Consider the following 21,382-nt stretch of genomic DNA (forward strand, 5'->3'; position numbering starts at 1 on the left):
GCTTACTGAGCTGGAAAAGTGTGAGCTGCTACACACATCAGAGACATCGTCAGTGTGTGCGAGCGAGAGAACAAAGAGAAAAGAGACAGAAGTAGAGAGTAGGAATAAAGCTTGTGCCGCGGTGTTTTCCTCACGTCACGTCAGATTGCGTTATTCCTGATGCTCGTTCGGTGCGGAAGGATTCACCAGAAAAACATTACCGAACTGAGCTGCTGATGCCAGCACCACGAAGAGAAATAGAGTGTGTGAGTGTGGTTTCGAATTTTCGTCGGTGTCCTGACAGCAGCATGCAGAGTGGATAATAAAAATCGCCTCAGATTTTCATTGAAGAAAGCGAAAAACACTAGAAAAGAGCAACACACAAGGAAAATTCTGAGGAAAAGTTAAGTTCAAGTGAATGGTAATCAGAAAAAAATATTTTCGATTTTTCTTCGATTAGTTAAAAGCCTATCGTACAACCACATACAATCAGTGTTGAGTCAGAAAGTACTCAGAAGAACTTTGTATTTGATTCTATCATGTTGATTTGAGGCTGTGTATAAGAAATTTTCCATCCTTTCGAAAGTCCTGATTATGTTCGTTTTTGTGTAAATCGTCATAACACGAAGCAAGCAATACGATCGATTGAAAGAAAGAAGTGGGGCATTCCAAAGAAGAATCGAAAACGGGATTGTCCATGTTGCTCTAAGAGTTTTCAACTGGGGTGCTCCAAAAGTGCAGTGTCAGTGCTGTCGTCAAAGCAAATTTGCAGAGGAATCTCCGTACCGTCAAGGAAATAAGTGTATTTGCTGAACGAGTGTGAATCACTTGAATCAAGTGTGTAAATTTGCCTTCTCGTAGCCGTAGAAAAGATTGATAGAAATAAATAAAAAGGTGTTAAACCAGGTGATTATAAGAAGAATAAACAAACACAGTTCCCGATCTGGTGATTTGAGTAATAGCACAAAATTTGAGTGAATCGGTGCAGAAACAGTTCGTCACGACGTCGACCAACAGCAGCAGCAAGGTACCACCGACAGCAGGAGCAGGAGGGGCAGGTTCAGCAGCAGGACCATCTGCAGCATCTGCAAAAGAGTCCGCAGTCGTATCGTCAGCCGCCGCAGGAGGAGGGGGAGGAGGACGTCGCCGTTCCCGCAGTCAGGTACCGACGTCGACCAATAGTAACGTCGGAGGGTGCAGCAGCGGCGGAGGCGGGGGTGGTAGTGCCAGTGCTAGCCGGCGAAGCAGCAAAACGGATTACCACCAATCGTCTCGACGGAGAAGTCCCCCTTCTTCGGTCACTGACGACTCTTCCTCCTCGCTACTGCTGTCGGTGTCGGTCGGGGGTCGCACAGCGGGGGGCACGGCGGGCGCCATTGAACGAGAGCGTGAAAGCGGAGGCGGCGGCGGAGGTTCGGCCACCAGTCATCAGCACCATCCACATCCGCCAGACTCGTATGAGAAGAGTCACAACATGGCTTCGTCCAATCACCGCGGCATACAGATTGGCTCTGCTTGGTTCCAACGGAAAATCAATCTGCGACCGCAGCACCGGGGTGTCCATCTGGTGACCGAGGAGATCCTGCGACAGATGCCCGAGCTGGGGCAGTTTTCGGTCGGATTGTGCCACGTTCAAAGTAAGTTTAATTACGATTGCTATTTTCTTGCTTCTCTATATACTGCTCATATTCGCATAAAAGTTCCTTGTCGTTTTTTTATATCGATTTTGTTTTCCTTTTGGAAATCGTTCCACAATTGTTTGCTGTTTTAGGAATATAGATAAAATTAAAGGGTTGGAAAGTGGAAATATACATAACTGTTATCCCTTTTCAATATTAATCAGCAAAACAGTTCCACTAAATAATTCCACTTCCAGCAACGCATTGAAAAGATAATGTTGTTCCACATAGTGTTAGGTGCTATAAAATTTAGGGATGTGGTGAAATTTCTAGGAAAAAGTACGTCACCCCCAGACTGTTCATAAGAGATCACTTAACTTTATGGCCACATCACATGGAATGTTAGCTTTTAAGAATTCTGCTATCCTAATACGCAACTCGTTACCGGGTGTAATTTATCGCTCAGAAAATGTATGATACAAGTATCTGTTTGATCGTCGACATATCATCATATGCATTGAATGCTTCAACCGGGGTGGATTGAAATATGGATTTGTTGTAAAACCAGGATTCGTACTTTTCGTTTCTATGAGACGAAATCAAGGGATTTTTGGGGCGAAGAAGATTTTTTATTCGTAACTTATTGGGAAAAAAACTATCTTTTACTCACACGTCTTTTCTCTAGAACGAACCTGGAAGATAAATGACAATTGTGCCTACACGATGAAATTCTTTTTTTTCGATTCATCATTTTTATGCTTCACACATTTTTCGTGAAAATTTTCGGGAATTAATTATGAAATTTTATAACCGGAACAAGATTCGAACCTAGATCATCATCAAAAATGGCGTTAGGATGCGGTCACTCTAGCCATAGCACCACATCGACTCCATATAGGAGGTTGATCCTTTTACAATTGGTGATGACACGAAAAGGATGATAGAAGTGACAAAACGAGTGAATAAACTTTTCGCGGCACTCATGATGAGGGAAAATGATTGTGAATAACAATCCCTGTCTAAAACTCATCCCTTGTAAAAATCCCTTATACGATCCCTAGGTAAAAATGGCCATATGTTCAGTATATCAGAAGGCTTTCCTGATTCTACTGATGATTGGATATTTAATTGGTTGATGATGATAAACAATACTGCCGGTGGACGCATAATTGTCCCATGTGTATAGGTAATCCCAGCAAACATGGGACAATTATGCTTCCACCGGCAGAATAAGTCAGAGATAAACTAGCCTAGGGCTCCTAATATCTATAAAAAAGATAGAAAAAAATTACAATCAATAGAATGCATGTGCAAAAAGGAAAAAAGTATGTTCCGGATTGGTATTCACTCAACCAGCGGGTACAAGATGTTCTTTCGTTACTGTATAAGAACACCTGCACGTAGAATTAAGGCTAAGTTTTCAATGACTTTCTCTAATAACCAAGCGTAACTAGCTCCAATATCTAGGAAAACTACAGTCCCTACATTATTTTTATTGTTCTGAGCTTGCCGAATATTTCTTAATGATTTTATAAATCAGACATTTTTGGAGAGACGAAAAACAAACGATTGAGAAATTTTCGATGGAATTCTTAGAGCTTCTGAAATGTAATGTTAATTCCTAATGAAAAGAAACATTGAAAGTGTTCCTGGCGAAACTTTATAATAAATGTCAACAAACAATTGATTAAAGTGTTTTAAAAATATTGTTCAACTAGGTGACCCAGCAGGATAATAAAATCGATTTACTCAACATCACTCGTAATTTTTAACCGTTAATTAACGTTTACCGTTAGTTAACCGAGAAATTAACGAATTCCAACCGCGTAAAAAATCTGGGTGTATATGTAACCATAAAACAGTAGACAACTTGATAAAAATTAAAATTCACCAAAATTATGGATTGTACAAAGAAACAGTAATTTTAAAATAATTCTCAAATTTTAATACATTAGTACCAATGATATAGAACCGCTAAATTTTGCTCGAGACTGCAAACAAAAATACAAAAATAAAATGGTTTTCGATGCTTCAAATAGTTCAAAATTGTTCAAATTGTTTTCAGATCCTTGAAAATATTTGTTCAAAGTGCAAAGCACAATTGCACAATTCGATCGTAACTATATCGTCAAATAACAGACGCCACAGTTTCGTCGTCGATGATTGTGATTACCGGATGATATTGGCACATTGAGTCTCTTGTGTAGAATGTTTAGCCCTGAAAAAGATCGATTTACTTCAAATCACACGTATTTGTAATTTTCTAAAAACTTCACTCGAGGGCTGTTGCTTGCAGACCGCTAACTACAGCAGACGCCATCGCTGAAGTTGAATTCTTGACAGCAACCACTGGCTCTGATGATAATGATGGCATTCCACTACCGACGTCACCGTTAAGGTTGAATTCTTAACAGCAATCACCTTGACGACTACCACTGATGCTGATGGTACGGCGTTGCGAGTCGCTACTTGCGACAACTAAATACTGGCACCTTCGTTGTTGCGCTGCTGTGGGCGATCAGGAGGCATATATACCGAGCCTCGCTTGATGTATACCCAGATTTGTTCGAGTTCAGATTTGTTCCTAAAAAATCGATTTGAACTAAATTAGCAATAATTTTAGAAAGTACAGCAATCAAAACACCGTCATCAGTAGTTGAGACAACTCCTGCACCTTCGTTGTTGCGCTGCTGTGCGCAATCAGGAGGGATATATTCCGAGCCCCACTCGATTTATACCCAGATTTGTTCGAGTTCAGATTTGTTCCTAAAAAATCGATTGGAACTGAATTAGCAATAATTCTAAAAAGTACAGCAATCAAAACACCGTCATCAGTAGATTTCCTTTGTTGTTTTGGTTTTGATCGCTACGAAATACTTCATAATCTGGCTGGGAAGTGCGCTGGAGTCGACCACCAGTACTGCAATTTCTCATTTTCAATCAGAGATGTCACGTGATGTTTACATATCTGGAATTAAGGACATCTTCAGTTGAAAACAATAGTGGATCACATTTGCCAAACGTTACAGGTCGGTCCGACTCAATAGCCGGAGCTGGACGTTGCGGTTAGCTGTGTGCGAGTCGATAGTTTAGGTCAATTTTAGGCGACCAACTAGCAGAGCTTGAGAGTACATCGACAATGCTGAAATTTGAATCGGCATCAGGTGACGAATTTTGACGATAAAAAGTATACTTACCTTGAATAGCAAGGTGAATAGTCCAGGCCAGGTTTACTGGGATGACTGTGCAAGTGGATCCGGGAACTCCCAAAAAGCTTTCGCTCCTGGTTCATTCGTCTTCTCCACTTACGTCTTACCGTAATCAATCTGCACCCTTCCATAAATAGGTCATAGCAGTTTTTCTTTCGAAAACTTGCTTTGGTCTTCCACTAGCATTGCCCAGGCCTTGCCCGTAGTGAACTACCGGTCTGGTCAACGTAGTTGTAGATTGTAGATGGTTAATTTGGTATGACGGCGGACTCTATTCGATCGAAGTGTCTTGCGAATCCAAAGTAAGTAAATACTATTTCCTGTCACTACGCGTATCTCAAATTTTCCGAAGAAATCGTTTTCGGTGATCACTGATACATAAGCTCAGTAACAGTTTCGTGTTCTCAGTCGGATGTAAGCTTCCTCCCTCTTCTCAAAATTACGTGCCATAAATATCAATATCAACGACAAAGTCTAGTAGCTGGACGGACTAGTCGTACCAATCCTCTTCCTTCGTAAGATCTAACTTCGCACATCATCCATATTCTTTTTTCTTCTCTTTTATTTTTGGGAAGTTCGATTTTTGCAGTTTGTTTAACAGATGATAAAGAAAAACTTAGGCATTGAAATTCATTAAAAAATGTTTACTATGTAAAACAAAACTGGTCGAATGAAATAGGCCATTGGACAAGGCTGAGTAATCGCAGGGCTGTTACAACAGTCGCGGATTTCGCGATTTTCGCGTTTTTCGCGGATTTGTCGCGGATTTACCCTTTCAGTCGCGAGAATCGCGGTTCCTTCAAACATTGTCGCGAAAATCGCGAATTTATAACTACACTCTCGCGAAAATCGCGATTTTCCCAATTTAATTTTAGGATAAATTCAACATGTCGATTATTTGGGCGTTTGCAGAATAAGCAATCCGTCAAAGATCCAAACACATGGTATTCGAATAACCTTTCAATGGTCGTATGGATGTTGGTTTAAGTGGACTAATAGAAAGTCAGTCGAATTGCATTTATAGATTACTGAAATGCCGAGAATTATTTATTTTATTGCCTAGAACTTTTGTGCCACTAATTTCGGAATTACAATCATGATTACTTGCGCTGCACACAAGGTCGACGATAAAGTTGGATCAAACGCATTAATACTCACACATGCAACTGACGGGACGGAACTGATAGCTGATCGAAGCTGTCTTTATTTATGTGTTTTTGATTTATAATATTCGGTTCAACACCAATGAGGAAAGGAATCAGAAGGATTCCTTTCGCGAGCCAACCTTGGGTCCCGCCAATAGCAAGGTACATATAATAGCAATTCAAATTAAGAGGAAGGCCGGACTAGAAGGGCCGCCTTGTGAGCCAACCAAGGGCTTCGCCAGTTATTTTGAATTAAAATTGTCACATTAAAATTATTGTAAGGATAAAATTTGATAGAGACAAACACAAAAACACTAATAAAATAGACAAAAAAAATGGCATGATAGGGTTCTAACGGTTCCAGCTTCTCCCTGAGGACTAGAATCCTGAAGTTCCTGCCGCTTTGCATGACTCCTTATCCTAGGGTGGTGGGAACCTGGTTCATCTGCATCCTCGAGTGTCTCTTGCTGCTGAAGGATTAAGGTCTAGGTTGGGAATGCCACGCTTTGGTCATCCTCGGCAATATCAGCTGTCAAACAGAAAGTCCTTGTGGATTGTTCGACCTTGTTCGTACTTTTTGTTGAGCAAGGATCAGATCGCATGTCAATGGTTTGGGCGATATTCAGAAATCCGAATATCGTCGGTGGAACGATAGTTATAGGTTTTTTTTTCATTTCTCGACCATCAGTTGCATCAAGTTTTGTACCATGCTTAATGACTCCCACTATTGCAGGCATCATTCAAACCATTCGATATTCGTCCTTTGTTTTATTATGTATTCCAATAACTTTATGTAGGCTAGTTTTTTCAGTTCAATGTGTTTTTGTTCCATTACCGGTGCTTCAAAATTCATCGCTGATCTTATATCCATTGAGAGTTTATTCGTGAGTGTCGAAGCTGCCGTGTTATATAAAATTAGCAATCCCCATCCATTATCTCATACGTAGTGGTAATGACATCATTTTTCAAATCGTGAACATTATCCAAGTTTTTGTAAATTCGTAGGTCTTAGAACCGTTCCTGTCCGCCTCTGGTATCATTTCGCCTGAATGCTTTTAAATCAGATTTGTCAAGCTTTGTTCGGGCCTCTGCAGAGCTATGTCGCTTGCTTTTGAAGAAATTGTCTTATTTCCTAACTGGCGGATTAGTGGAAGTGCAAAATCCAATGACTGATCAATAAATAGCCGGACGGATTATTGGTGCGTCCATGCCCTTGTTTAACGATGGTAGATATTAGAAAAAAAACTAGCGTACTAAAAAGTATAATTCAAATATAACCCTTGATCTAACTGGTATTTACCTATGACAACAGACTGTCATCTGCCCAACCAACTTATAACTAAATGTATCTATACAACATCGATTAGAATGGAGAGTTTCCCGGAAACATTAAAAAATGAATTTCTTTCGGGCATAGGTAGTTCAACACAGCACACTGCACTTTTCTGTGGCTCGTGATATAGTTGAAGAGTTAACTATGCAGTTTTGGGTATTACATAAATTAGCGAATGCTCTTTCATTTTCTTTTCTATCGACGAATATGCCAATAGATTAGAAGCAAAAATATTGAAATTCCGCATTTATAAAACGTGTTTTGAAGTAAGAAACCATATTTTTGTTTGTCGCGGATTTGTTTCTACAGTCGCGGATTTCAATTTGCCAGTCGCGGATTTCGCGGATTGGAATTCGACTAGTTTGTAACAGCCCTGTAATCGTTGATCCATAAAAGGATTCCAATCCTACAAGAATATCCTAATGGTGTTCTTGATCGGGTTTAAAGTGTTTTTGCCGTACTGCTCTCCGGAAACGATTTGTGTTGCATAAGGCTAAGTCCTAATCCAAAAACCCAACTTACATAACATATTCATGCATTGGCAGGCAGAGAAAAGCTTTCAATTAATAACTATTTGAGCTCAACCAGTGGGTAACTCATTAATTTTGATTTATATTTCCACTGCTTCGTTGAGCCAAATTACACCGTTTTAGCCATTTATCTCATATTCACACTGTCAATAGAACCGTTCAATCCACTCATAACTAATGTGTTATCCGAAGGTCTCATTTATATAGATTTCAAAAAAGGAGGTTGGGGATGTTTATTTGAATTCATCACGATTTAAGAGTTGTATGGGGATTTGAATAAATTTTAAGTTTTTCCCATACAAATTCCCATATTAACATGAATTGACTTCGCGCCACCCGTAAATGGCCACCAAATTGCCTGAAATTTTGTGAGGACTACTTCTTCTTCTTCTTCTTATTGGCATTACATTCCCCACTGGGACTTAACCGCCTCGTGGTTTAGTGTTCATTTAGCACTTCCACAGTTACTAACTGCCAGGTTTCTAACCCAAGTTACCATTTTTGCACTCGTATATCATGAGGCTAACACGATGATTCTTTTATGTCCAGGTAAATCGAGACAATTTCCAACCAGACCAGGAATCGAACCCAGCCACCTTCAGCATGGTCTTGCTTTGTAGCCGTGCGCCTTACCGCACGGCTAAGGAGGGCCCTACTATATTATCAAAATGATGCTAATAGACACCTGGGAGTTTGGGAGTCGAACATTTTTGAAATTTGAACTGCCCTAGTGAACATCCGAAACATTTTGTTCTGCTCTATGCGATCGATAAATAAATAAATTGGTAAGCGTTTTTTCGTTCTTTTTCGACAAGTACGCAGAACGATCTAACAGCCTATGGAGTTCTAACTATAGATGGGTTAGAACAAGTTGTTCTGCTTAGTTGAATCGTTGCTCCTTGATGGCTTGAATCTCTCGCCGTAGGTAAAAAACTAAGCGTTTCGGAAACGCCAGACAGGAAACGCTTTCCTCTCACGGAATTCTCCGGAGTACCAGTGGTTTGATGCTTTGCGTTTGACTATTTTCTTGCAGGGGAGGGGGGCTTCTTCTCCCTCCTTTCCTTACGCGCCAAGGGGTGTTTCTTGGAGAATATTCGTTTACTGAGTGCCGGGATCGACCCGATCATTTCGGTGGGTTCATGACGTCCGGTCTACCGACGCCCCGATTACCCAAGGCACCGTAGATGCTTTATTCATCCAATACCACCCTCAGACACCGGAGTCGGTCCAAAGCCTCTGGTTGGGTTATAACGTCCGGTCCTAAGGCACCCGTACTACCCGGGCGACGGCTCAGGTGTTGTTGAAAATGTGGTTCAGGTTTGACCACTCTTCTTGTTGACTATACACTGTTTTTGGATCATGGTATCAGTGAGACTTCGTTTAGGAGTGTTACAGACTCTAAAAGACAACTAAAACCAACCAGCAACGCTAGACAGTAACTTGGATGTTTTAACGGTGGTAGAAATAGAATCGGTTTGGAGTGAATCGTGGCTCAACCGCATAGATCCTATCTCCTGAAGCAAAGCGCATGTTGCCGGTATTGGTTGTGTCTGTAGACCTGAGGGGTGGGGGGGACCCAATCCTCTTGCGTGACATCGACGTAGAACCCGTTAACTTTAACCCTTTTTCCTGCTAGAGGACTCCGGACAAGTGTAACTGCAGTCCACTTTAATCCTTTGAATATCATTTTGAGCTCTGTAACTAGGACAGGATCGACTAGTGATGCCGTGCCGTTGCATTTACTACATTGTCGAGACAAATCGTATCAGTTTGTCTCGAAATCCGCATGTTCATTCACTGCCATAGCTAACCTCGATCGTAACGCTGGGTGTTTTTCGGAGTCTGATTAACATGATCACATTGCCAGCTTAAGGCAAATCCTAACCCAACGACTTCATTCCTCAATTTCTAGCTTCGTGGTACTTATAAGGGTATCGCCGTTGGGTATAAGTCGTTGGCCTATCTTCAGTTAGTACCACAATAACAATTCCTTCTTCTTCTTAGTTATGATGTTATTGGAATCAAGGATCCTTCCCCTTCTGGATTCCTGATAGCATTATAGATAAGGAAAAATATAAGTATCATAGTGTCCAATCTACGAATTCAACCGTAACAATGCCAATGCTACTGCAGAGCTGATAAATGTCGAACATTACAGTTGAACTTTTTTCTATATGCAACCAACTATTTTGTTAGCTGAAGCTCGGTTATAATATTTACACAGCTGTTGAACACCAAGCAAACACTTTTATCGCTAGCGCTGGTCACGAGATATGCCAACTTCAGGCAAAAAATCTCGTCGAGAAAAGTTTGTTCAATTCGATAGGACAAATTATGATCAAGAAATTATTTCGCTACTGACATTCCTGAACCAGTACAAAGATGGCTAGTAGAGTGAATTTTGTAATGCTATCAAATTCGCCTGTCACTTTTTTTCGAGTGGAAAACTGCTTGCAACACAGGATATAAGCAGTTCATACCATGGCAGGCAAGGTAATGCTTCAAACAATAACCGTGTATATGAATACAAAAACATAAAGCTTCGGAGGAATGCCATAAATAAATTTAAGAATTTATTATTATAATTGTGAATAATTGTATATGCTATTTTTTTGGCATTTTACCTTGTATGTAGGGCTCTTGAATGCCCTGATAATGACAGAGTATCGGGAACTAAATATTCAGTCAAGTAGGTGATTTGAAGCAATTTCATTCTTTTCAGATTACGTAGAGCAAACAGATGGGATTTCTGCCTGAATACCGTTGCATACCGGCAACACGGCGCCGCATCCTCTCTGATGCATCTGCAATCTCATCTCAAAACATCTCCGCATTTGTTTGCAATAGTGTTCGTGGATGTACTCCATATATGGCTGATTGTTGAGTACTTCTTTTGATATACAGTGTTCTCCTAAAGACGATTAAGATTACCCTTTTCTGACAATAAAATGAAAATATTTGTTATGTAACGTTATCATTTCCGACAACTAATATTCCATGCACATTACTACTGCATGAGAATGATTAGGGTCAAAACATTGAGTATCAAAGAAGTATCGTTCCTTCATATTCTTACTCGTGTTCAGAAAACTGGAGCGAGGGCGTATTAGTGAGCTACGTTACGCAGTCCGTCCGGTCGTGCCCTGTTCGGGTGCTTTCTCATTCGGCAACGATGACGACGAAATGCTCTCTCTTGGAAAATTTCATTGATAGCACTTATCTGTCAATTGCAGGCACTCCTCTGCTGCTGCTGCACGAACGCAGTTGAGTGGTGGGTGGAATGTGCGACCGGTCACTGAGGGTTGCAGAGAGCTCTCGGCAGGACATTCCGCTGCGAGTCGAAATGAATGTGACCGATATGGGAAACGTCATTATTATAATACACTAATACCAGTTTTTGTCCTTTGAAGCAAGAAGCTTCGGAGGCTTCTTTTTTATTTTCTCCAAGTTTTATTGAATGGGACAACCCATTGCGTAAGAAGAAGTCCTTGGCTGTTTCCGATTTCAGCTGAAGAGTGAAGATGCTTGTAGTGAGTGCCTCATTTTGTTCTCGGCATCAGATAATTGGGCAATGAAAATAAACGTTGGTCGATTGATTACATGACCGACTAATGAATATGTTTATTTCAAGCAAATCATTTGATGTAAACACGAGCAAGCTGTTCGTCGGATGATTACTATCGATTTAAAAGAAAGTTTGTTCCGACGCGCGGTCGATGTACAGCTACATAGACGTCAGACATCCGTTTTTGACACGGTAGCACGGAATCAGGCAATCATTACCTGCAATTTACAGTCTCGCTACTACAGTTTACTACTTATACGCTTATGCACCTAACTTAAATCTCGTATCGCATGTTGCACGGTTAAACAGAGGCAAAGTCGTATGGCTTGGATGAGTCTAAATCTGCACTAACTAAAGTACGTACTATTACTACCACTCCTATGTGATTGCTGATAATCACCTTTAATGGTTTGACATGAATGTCAGAGGACTGGTAAAGTATCGGAAATGAATGCCTACCTATTCCTGTGATGGTCGTACACTCCGTGTTGTCCGGAGCAAGTCCGAATGTAATCACAAATTCCAGATCGCTCGTACTTGGGCCGCCAATCGCCGCACGCACATCTTCTACACAACCAGCGGGTGCGGGGTCTATTCCGGAGCCGACGTCCCCTTCCAGTTTCTTTGCTAAACATTACTTTTGCTGGTCTCTTTCGGCATACGCACTACATGTCCAGCCCACTGTAATATACCGTATTTTATCAGCCTGTCGATGTCTACATTTTTGCACACTTGGCACTTGGCGTGATTCATGCGCCTGCGCCATTCACCATTTTCCACCACGCTGCCAAGTATTAAGCGCAGTATTTTCCGCTCACACACTCCGAGAATTCGATAGTATGCACCTTTCAACGTCCATGCTTCATGAACGTACAAAGTAACTGGACGAATCAACGTTCAGAGCTAATTTTGTACGTGTCTGCGAGACTCACAAACCGTAGAAAGTCCTATTTGCAGCCGCAACACGTCTTTCCACTTCGCGCCTAACGTCATCATTATCTTATGCAAGGAGTGTTCCAAGATATATAAATTCGTGGACAACCTCAATTCGCTTCCCATCTTTTTTCACCTAGGGACTAACATCGTTTGAACTGCCACGTTCTCTACCAGCACCCAGGTACATAGATTTGATAGAGTTTATGACCAATCCTATTCTTTCAGTCTCCCGTTTAAAAGGCATGAAAGCCTCTTCCACTGCTCTGCGATCTACACCAATGATGTCGATGTCATTCGCAAAACCAAGGCACATGTAAGACTTGTTGATGATGGTTGTGTTTTTTAGCACACCAGCTCTTCGAATTGCACCTTTCAGAGCTATATTGAATAGCAGATAAGCGTCGCACGAATCAACCTAATAAGCTTTTCCAGAAAGCCATGCTCTACCATTATATGCCACAGTTTGTTCCGTTTCACTGAGTTGTATTCTGTCTTAAAATCCACAAACAGATAATGAGTCCGTAAGTTGTACTCCCGAGAGTAAACATGTGGTTCGTTGTTGATCGTCCTCCTCGAAAAACGCTTCGATATTCGCTGTCAAAGTTCTCCGTAAACAGACGCAGTCTACTAAACAGAATTCGGGAGATAACCTTGTAGGTGGTATTGAGGAGTGTTATAGCTCGATAATTAGAACAATTAATCTGTACACTTTCTTGTAGATAAGACATCAAGCCAGCTCGAAGGAATTTCTTCTCCCTCTCAAATCTTTTCAATCACTTGGTGATTTTTTTCGTTTAGCCGATTACTCCTAACTTTTAGAAGCTCGGCCAGGATTCCGTCCTTCCCAGTGATTTTTTATTTTTCGTCAAACCCCCTTTTTTATGCGTCGGTGGATTTTTTTTCTCAGTTGCCCTTAGTTCTTTATATCGTTCTCTATTTTGGCGTGTCTCCTCCAGGAGCATGTTTCCTGGCCTGTTTTTTTCTTATCTGTCGCTCTTTGGCACTTCACATCAAACCAGCCTTTCCATTGGTTGCCTTGTGCGGCTATTGTATTGACCGCCTCGTGGACTTGTTGCCACAATGCACAATCACATTTTCTACAGTTGGGTGTCCTTCGATTCGTTCGTCGAGCTTATAAGCGCTCGACATTCGCTGTATATTCATTCGCATGATTCGCTCACGCCTAGAACCTGTGAAGCTTGGCAAGCCTTGCGCGAATCTTACATACCAATCAGAAATAAATAATAATAACAATGTTTAATGGTTGTCCGGTCATGGCAATAAAAATGAGAAATTAAAGAATGGAAAAGATCGAATAAAATGAGAGGAAGCAATTGAAAATGTAAAATTTTAGAGTTTTTCCTTCGTTACCAAATTGTTGTGTTTTGACCCGTAACGCTGGGAAGAGATTACAGACCTCTATTTGATGTGTTGGGGTAAAATCTACTAAAAGGTCAAATCTGATTACTTTATCAGATACAAACAATATCCAAATCCGTGGCACTTCTTATGAGAGTGTCGCTGAGTCGGGCGCCAATCAACCACATGCCAATGACCACATCAACACTTCCTTTTCTTCCCAAGGGCATGGCCATGAGAAGTAATCCTCATGCTTTTGTTTTAGATTGAAATCAAGACTAAACCCACCTGGATTTTCGATAGCAATCGGGATAGGGATTTCAAAATAAACATGAGTAACACTAGTATCCAATCTACGAAGTACACCGTAACAATTCTATGCTATGCAGGGTTTCGCGCCAATCTTGTCTACAGAAACAGGAATCGTTCCATTGCGAAGAATCTGGATTTCTCCAAATTGGTTTACAGTACCACGGAATGGTAACTAAGACATTATTTGTCCAGTTTCCTCCTGACGAAATAATTGATAATAGTTGATAATGTTCATCGAAACGCTGTTCTTCGGTGGTGATCATGGCTGGCTCCCAAATTTTTTCCTAGTTGAAGAACTGTAGCTTTTGTTCTTCCAATCCGTCAGTCAAGCCTATGTTGGCACACATTGCGTTATCTTCATCCTGTTCCTCGTATGATGTGGCCATAACCCATCGAAATTGTGTTCCATGCCATGCTAGTAGACGATTAGAAAGCTAATTTTATTTCCTTTCTCGGAGACTTAGAAAAATATTTCAATAGGGTAACCGTACTCTTAGTGGAGGTAGCCCCAATATTGGAGGTAGTAAGATTTTTCATAATGATATACTTTACGATGGTATCAGTTGATGTGTCGGTTTGTATTCCGATTGGCATAATTGTTATTTGAGCTGTGTGATTAAAAAGCAAGATTAATCGAGCTTCAGTTACGTTGTTTCCACCATATGGGCAATACATGATAATTGGAAATATGATTGTACGGGTGAATTAATAAAAAAGTTTCCTATAAAAATGAGAATTGTTGACACACCTACCAGCAAGATAAATCAGCATTAAATTAATTTGGCATTGGTGGTTAGTTTTGTTTTTCATACTTCCGGCTTTAGCCACCTTCTGGATACTGAGATAGCCATAGAGCTGGACGAGCTCGTGGTTCATTCTTCGCCGCCACACACCGTCTTCTTGCACATCGTCAAAGATGGTTCTAAGCATCCGTCTTTTGAATACTCCGAGTGCTTGCAAGTCCTCCTCGAGCATTGTCCATTTCTCATGTGCGTAGAGGACTACCGGTCTTATCACCGTTTTGTATATGATACATTTGGTGCGGTGTGAAATCTTTTTTGACCGCAGTTTCTTCTGAAGCCCGTAGTAGGCCCGGCCCGACTTCCACAAATGATGCGCCTTCGTATTTCACGACTAACATTGTTATCAGTCGTTAGCAAGGATCCAAGGTAGACGAATTCCTCGACCACCTCGAAGGTATCCCCGCCTATCGTAACATTGATTGCTTCCCAGGCGGTCCCTGTCGCGATCGATTCCGCCCACAAGCATGTACTTTGTCTTCGATGCATTCACCACCAGTCCAACTTTTGTTGCTTCACGTTTCAGGCGGGTGTACAGTTCTGCCATCTTTGCAAATGTTCGGCCGACCTTCGACCGACTTAGATCTGTTGAAAATCGTACCCCGGCTCTCGGCATGACACCTTCTAGCACAATGCTGAACAACAAACAAGAAAGTTTTTTGTATGCCGTGGCATCTGACCTTTATTTGCCGCCAGCTTGATCACTTGTTTGTTTACTCGCTGTAATGCTGCTGCTTGAGCCCGACAAACTATCGAGTTCACCAACCACTACAACAGCTTGGTTTACATCATGATGTTTGACCTGCATCAACGTGTGGTTTTTTTAACATATCGAACACGATTTATAAATGGAGCACCCTGCGCTACGATGGACTTTTCAATTTGATTGATCCACAGTCATCTCCAGGAATACGGATCATTTATCATTCTGGTGTTGCCCACACGTTGGTTACACATGCTGCATGCAAGGTTCTTTGGAGGCACTAACTTGGACACTGGCTTTTTCTGATTTGATGATTTGGAGTTCGATGAAACAGGAGCACTCTTCTCAAACATTTCTAGGATATCGCAACACTGCTTAAGGAATTCTTTTGTTGATTCATATTTCGCATACGGGATAGTCGATCTGATCGATGGAAGCCAAACGCAGCTCACAAGTTTTATCATCCAAGACACGCGCTTGCGCCGTCACCACGAGCAACTCCAAAGTTTTTGTGAAGGGCTTGACCAGATTTTCTACGGGACTACTACATCCATCGACGATGTTGCGGAGATCTTTCCATGACTTCAGGTTTAGGATTTGCAGGATATGCGACTCCAATCGCATGTTACCAAAAGGTTCCTCCACTATGCTCCATGCTTTTTGGAAGTTGTTTGTTGTTTTGCAGATGCATTCACAGCATCCGAATCCGTGGAATGTCGCATCAGCTCCACAAACATAGCGTTAAACCGTGACCATTTTGGGCGAGAAAATCAATCTATGAAAGTTTCAGCTTAATTGCTTGTTGCATAAGCTGGCACATTTAATTTGAAGCTTTAATGGGAGTTCAGCAAAAAAAAAAAAAGAAAAATACACCTCAGTCAACTGTTATGAAGTATCACGACTTGGTGGAAGAGTTGAAGCAGATGTGGCACACAGCATTCGAAAGGAAAAGGTTCTTGTATCTATTGTGGTAAGAAGATCCCTGTACCACCACAATAGATACATCCGTTGCGAACGCTATTCAATTATTAGAACCACCAGCAGTCCACAGAGCCTTATCCCTTTTGACATTTCGATTGCCCACAGTAGTAAAAAATTCAAAGCTTGTTTGCTAAGTTCTGATTAGAGTATTTCACAAGGTGAGGCCATCGGCATACTGACATGTCTGCATGCATAAACGCGTCCAAGACAAAAGCATTTCTCCTTCTGATATTCTGCTCTACGAATGTTTAGTGCTGGTCTTCATTAATGAATAATATGAGTTACAAGTTTTAAATTGTGAACAAATGTTGTCGCACAGATTTCGATTGTCCCACGTCCCCCCTCGTGCTGCCGAGCGTTGATCAGGCCGAGTCGATATCAACACCATCCATCGAGTATAACTGCACCCAGTTATTGGTCCCCAGACACGCGCCGCGCCGGTACTCCAAGTTTGCTATGGATGGGAGATTTATCAACTCTCCATCACACCGTTTGCGGCACTTACACACCACTTTTCCGAGTTGTTGTGTTGTTGGGCTGTGCACGTCAAAGCAAATGGCAAAAATCGCATCGCCAAACGCGTGTTACAAATGACGACGGTGGTGATGATGTCGAGGATGGGCTGTGGTGTATGCTTGAAGATACGTGCATTTAAAGTAATTATGATAAAACGATGATAATGAAAAACCGTAGCACACCATCATCGCGGGCACCGGCGAGGATTGGCGGCTCTAAAATATGGTTTAATTACTTAGTCTAGCTATTTAGCTGGGTTGGCAGTCCCGATAGAGTTGGAAACGTGTGCCACGTGTGTGCGAATGTGTACCATACTTTTACAATGTTTGGCTGCAAATTGAATGAATACTGATGCCAAAGGTGATCATGCGATGAGTGATTCCAATACAATTCATTGTAATGTTTCAAGATTTGTACACAGTTACAGCAGTTTCGTGCTTATTTTTGTCATCAAACACGATAAACTAGTCCTATGACAAGTGAAGACATTCAACCAGAAAGCTCTAAATAATTTCTTCGATACTTTTAGACATAAGAGCAGAAACATCCTGTATATCGATAGTTCCAATATTTGAGATAAAGTGAGATTTATTTTTATTAGGTGGAAATTGTCGAATGCAAGATGTACATGTTTGATTCGCGTGAGAATAATAAGAATCGACACATCTCACGCCACTAGAAGTATAAACCCAATTGTTGATACAAATTATTTGAATCCACCTGCCTCGATCGCAGAGTAGTGAAATAGTTTTAAGTCACCCTTAAAATACAAATTAGAAAAATAATTGGAATTAAAAAAAAACAAGTTTCACTGTGAAAATGGGTTTTATTATTTTCATTAATACATTTATTTATTTTTATTACTACTTTTTCTACAATAAAAAACATTTTTCTGTATTTTTGCCAATACATTATGTTGATACCGGTCCTTCGAATGCAATTTGCGGTCAATGTTAAGTACTAATAATTGTGATTCTATCGCTTTTCCTCGTTATACCTTCACTAACAAAGAGTAGAAACTTCACCGCTGATTAGGTTAGGGTAATCCCAAAACTATACTATCTTCGTGTCGCCGTGTTTACTATAATTTCAATCGAATAGAATCGCGTGCCACATCAAGTATAGCTTCCTACTTCATATAACCCAATTTGATAAGCCATAAACTTCAGCCCGCCTGGCATGAATCTCTCCAATTGATTCTGATAATCCCGATTTGTTCAATGGCATTGCGTCACCGACAGACAACCGAATTCGAACGGCACGCAAATGATACTCTCGAGGACACAAAACCGACACACACACGCACGCACACAAACACATGTTCAAAGGCACACAGTTTTTTTGCTGCCCGGGTAGTAGAGCGAGGATTAATGTTTTATTATGCCTCGCTTATGGTACGACGAACGAACCGAGGGAATTGTGACCCCTTGACAGAATAGAGAACAATAGAAGTCCATCGAAAAACAAAACGCGAGGAAATAAAAAGGAATCAAGCCGTTACAGTCGAACCGGAATGTTAAAGGTCATCTGGGACTTTGCAGTCTTATGGAATTTTTATTGCAAAGATGCGATGCTGTCTTGTAGGATTCTCCTAAATTGGGTCAAGCATTTTGAATTTGATCGCAATTTTTCAATAAAGTTCTTCTTCTTATTGGCATTACATCCCCACACTGGGACAGAGCCGCCTCGCAGCTTAGTGTTCATTAAGCACTTCCACAGTTATTAACTGCGAGGTTTCTAAGCCAAGTTACCATTTGTGCATTCGTATATCATGAGGCAAACACGATGATATTTTTATGCCCAGGGAAGTTGAGACAATTTCCAATCCGAAAATTGCCTAGACCGGCACCGGGAATCGAACCCAGCCACCCTCAGCATGGTCTTGCTTTGTAGTCGCGCGCCTTACCGCACGGCTAAGGAGGGCTCCTCAAGTTATATGTATTTATATATCTAATCAATAAAGTTATATGTATGTATATATCTAAGAATTCATTTGGTGTTTCCAAAATTAGCATGTTTCATAGCACACGTAACGTCATAATAAAGTTAATTTAAAAATGTTATCCTGAATTTTCTTGATAAAATAGCCTGAATTTTGAATACGAATTTTCCTGCCTTTTCATTGGAATTTCCAAATCTCCAAAGTAGATTTGTCTGAATTTTCAAAAAAGATTCTGATATTACCCGGGAATAACGTCGGTTTTTGCTTTGGGAAAATTTATGTGAAGCGAAGTGTAATAACGATTTGCAAATCCAACTCTACAATTAAATCAAACCAAGGAAACCTGTCGCTCCGGAAACAGACTTTGAAATTATAGTATTGGCAAATCGTTATCTTGAAGACCTGTCACTCCAATCGAACAACACATTTGTATTCTTTAGCAATAGTTAAAACACAAAGTTAAAATCTAACAAACTACTATTGCAATTCATTCTTTGGGGAAATCCAAACCAAATTAGGTCCAATCCCGAATTTAAACCAAATCCAATCCAATTCCAATCCAACTTAAACCGAATCCAATCCAAATCCAACTCAAATCCAATCCAATTCAATTTCAAATACAATCTTAAATAACTGCGAATTCAATCCAATAAAAACCCAATCCAAATCAAATTCGAATTCATTCCAAATTCAATTGAAATCAAAATTAAATCCAAATAAAATCTAAATAGACCTATATTAGTCAATTCGAATTCAAATTCACTCCAAAAACTCATTCAAATCCCATCCAAATCAAATTCAATCCAAATCAAATTTTCATCCAAATTCACTCAAAATGCAGTCCAAATCCGATCCAAATTCAACTCTACTCCATATCCCAGATAAATCCAATCTAATCCCAATTTAAGTTAAATCCAATTCTAATTCAAATAACTGCGAATACAATCCAAATACAGTCTTTTTTACCTTTATTAAAGAGACTTTCAGCCCAAGGCTGGCTCGTCTCGTAAATACAGTCTTCATATAATTCAAATCAAATCCGAATCTGCTTCAAATCCAATCCGAATTGAATACATTTCAATCCAAATTCACTCCAAATCCAATGCAAATCAAACTAAAACTCAATCAAAATTCAAATCAAATGCGAATCAATCAAAATCCAATTCAATCCAAGTACAGTTCAAATCCAAACAAACTCCAATCGTATTTAAATCTGAATCTGATTCAAATTTAATCCGAATCCATTAAAAATCCAATTAAAATAAAATGTAAAATTAATCTTAATTCAATAAAAAATCAATCCAATTCCAAATCAGATTGAATTTGAATCAGATTCAGATTTGAATATGATTGGAATTTGTTTGGATTTGGATTGAATTGAATTTGGATTGAATTCTCATTTGATTTTAATTTGGATTGAATTCCGAAGCAGACTCGGATTTGATTCAAATTAAAATCCAAATTCATTCCGAATGCAATTCAAATACAATCCAAAGACAGCCCAAATCCATTAAGTATTCAAATTCACTCTAAATCAAATGCAAACTCAATCCAAATTCAATTTTAGTTAAAATTAAATCCAAATGCAGTCCAATTCAATGTAAATTCAAATCAACTCCAAATCCAATATTAATCAAATTAAAGTTCAATCAAAATTCATTTCATGTCAAATGCGACTCAAATCAAAACCCAATCCAAATTCAATTCAAATCTCAACTCAACTCAATTAGAATTAACTACGAATACAGTCCAAATTCAATCTTTATTTAATTCACATCCAGTCCCAATCAAATCCTAATCTTTTTCAAATCCAAATCAAATCGAAATTCAATACAAATTCAATACAATCCATATATAAATCGAATGCGTATTCAATCCAAATTTATTCAAATCCGAATTCATTACAAATACAATCCAAATGCAGTCCGAATCCAATCCACATCAACTGCTAATTCATTACAAATTCAATCAAAATGCAGTCCATATGCAATCCAAATCCAACATAAATGCAATCCAACCCAAATCTAATTCTAATCCTAATTCAATCACAATCCAGATCCATTCAAAATCTAATTCAAATCCAATTTAAATTCAATCCAATACAAATCCACTCCAAACCAAATGCGAATCAAAATTTAATCATTCAATTCAAATCCAATTCAGATTCAAAGCAATTAAAATTCAATTCAAATCCAAACCAAATTAAAATTCAATACATATCTAAATAAAATGATGATGATGATGATGTTCCCGCCACCACCAATTCAATCCAAATCCAGTCCAAATCCACCTCAAAATCCAAAACCAATTCAAATTTAAATCAATTGCAAATTCAATCCTAAACCAAATACAATATTCCTTGTATCTGATATCTGTTAATCAAAGTCCTGTTGCTCTAGCATTCATCCTCGAAGAATTATCACTTCGGCATGAACGAGTAAATCAAACAAAGG

The 21,382-nt window shown here is 39.8% G+C and overlaps 1 protein-coding gene across 1 annotated transcript in view; it reads left to right on the forward strand.

The window, feature by feature from the left end:
• Positions 1 to 565: 565 nt before the first annotated feature.
• Positions 566 to 21,382, forward strand: part of LOC134212271 (UPF0047 protein YjbQ) — a 103,789-nt gene continuing 82,972 nt past the window's right edge. The window contains exon 1 of the mRNA XM_062689978.1: positions 566 to 1,616. Coding sequence (XP_062545962.1) covers positions 1,454 to 1,616 — 163 coding nt within the window. The 5' untranslated portion in view covers positions 566 to 1,453. The remainder of the gene's footprint in view (positions 1,617 to 21,382) is intronic.

The sequence above is a fragment of the Armigeres subalbatus genome, chromosome 2 (genome assembly GCF_024139115.2).
Source record: "Armigeres subalbatus isolate Guangzhou_Male chromosome 2, GZ_Asu_2, whole genome shotgun sequence".
In the NCBI taxonomy this organism is placed as follows: domain Eukaryota; kingdom Metazoa; phylum Arthropoda; class Insecta; order Diptera; family Culicidae; genus Armigeres; species Armigeres subalbatus.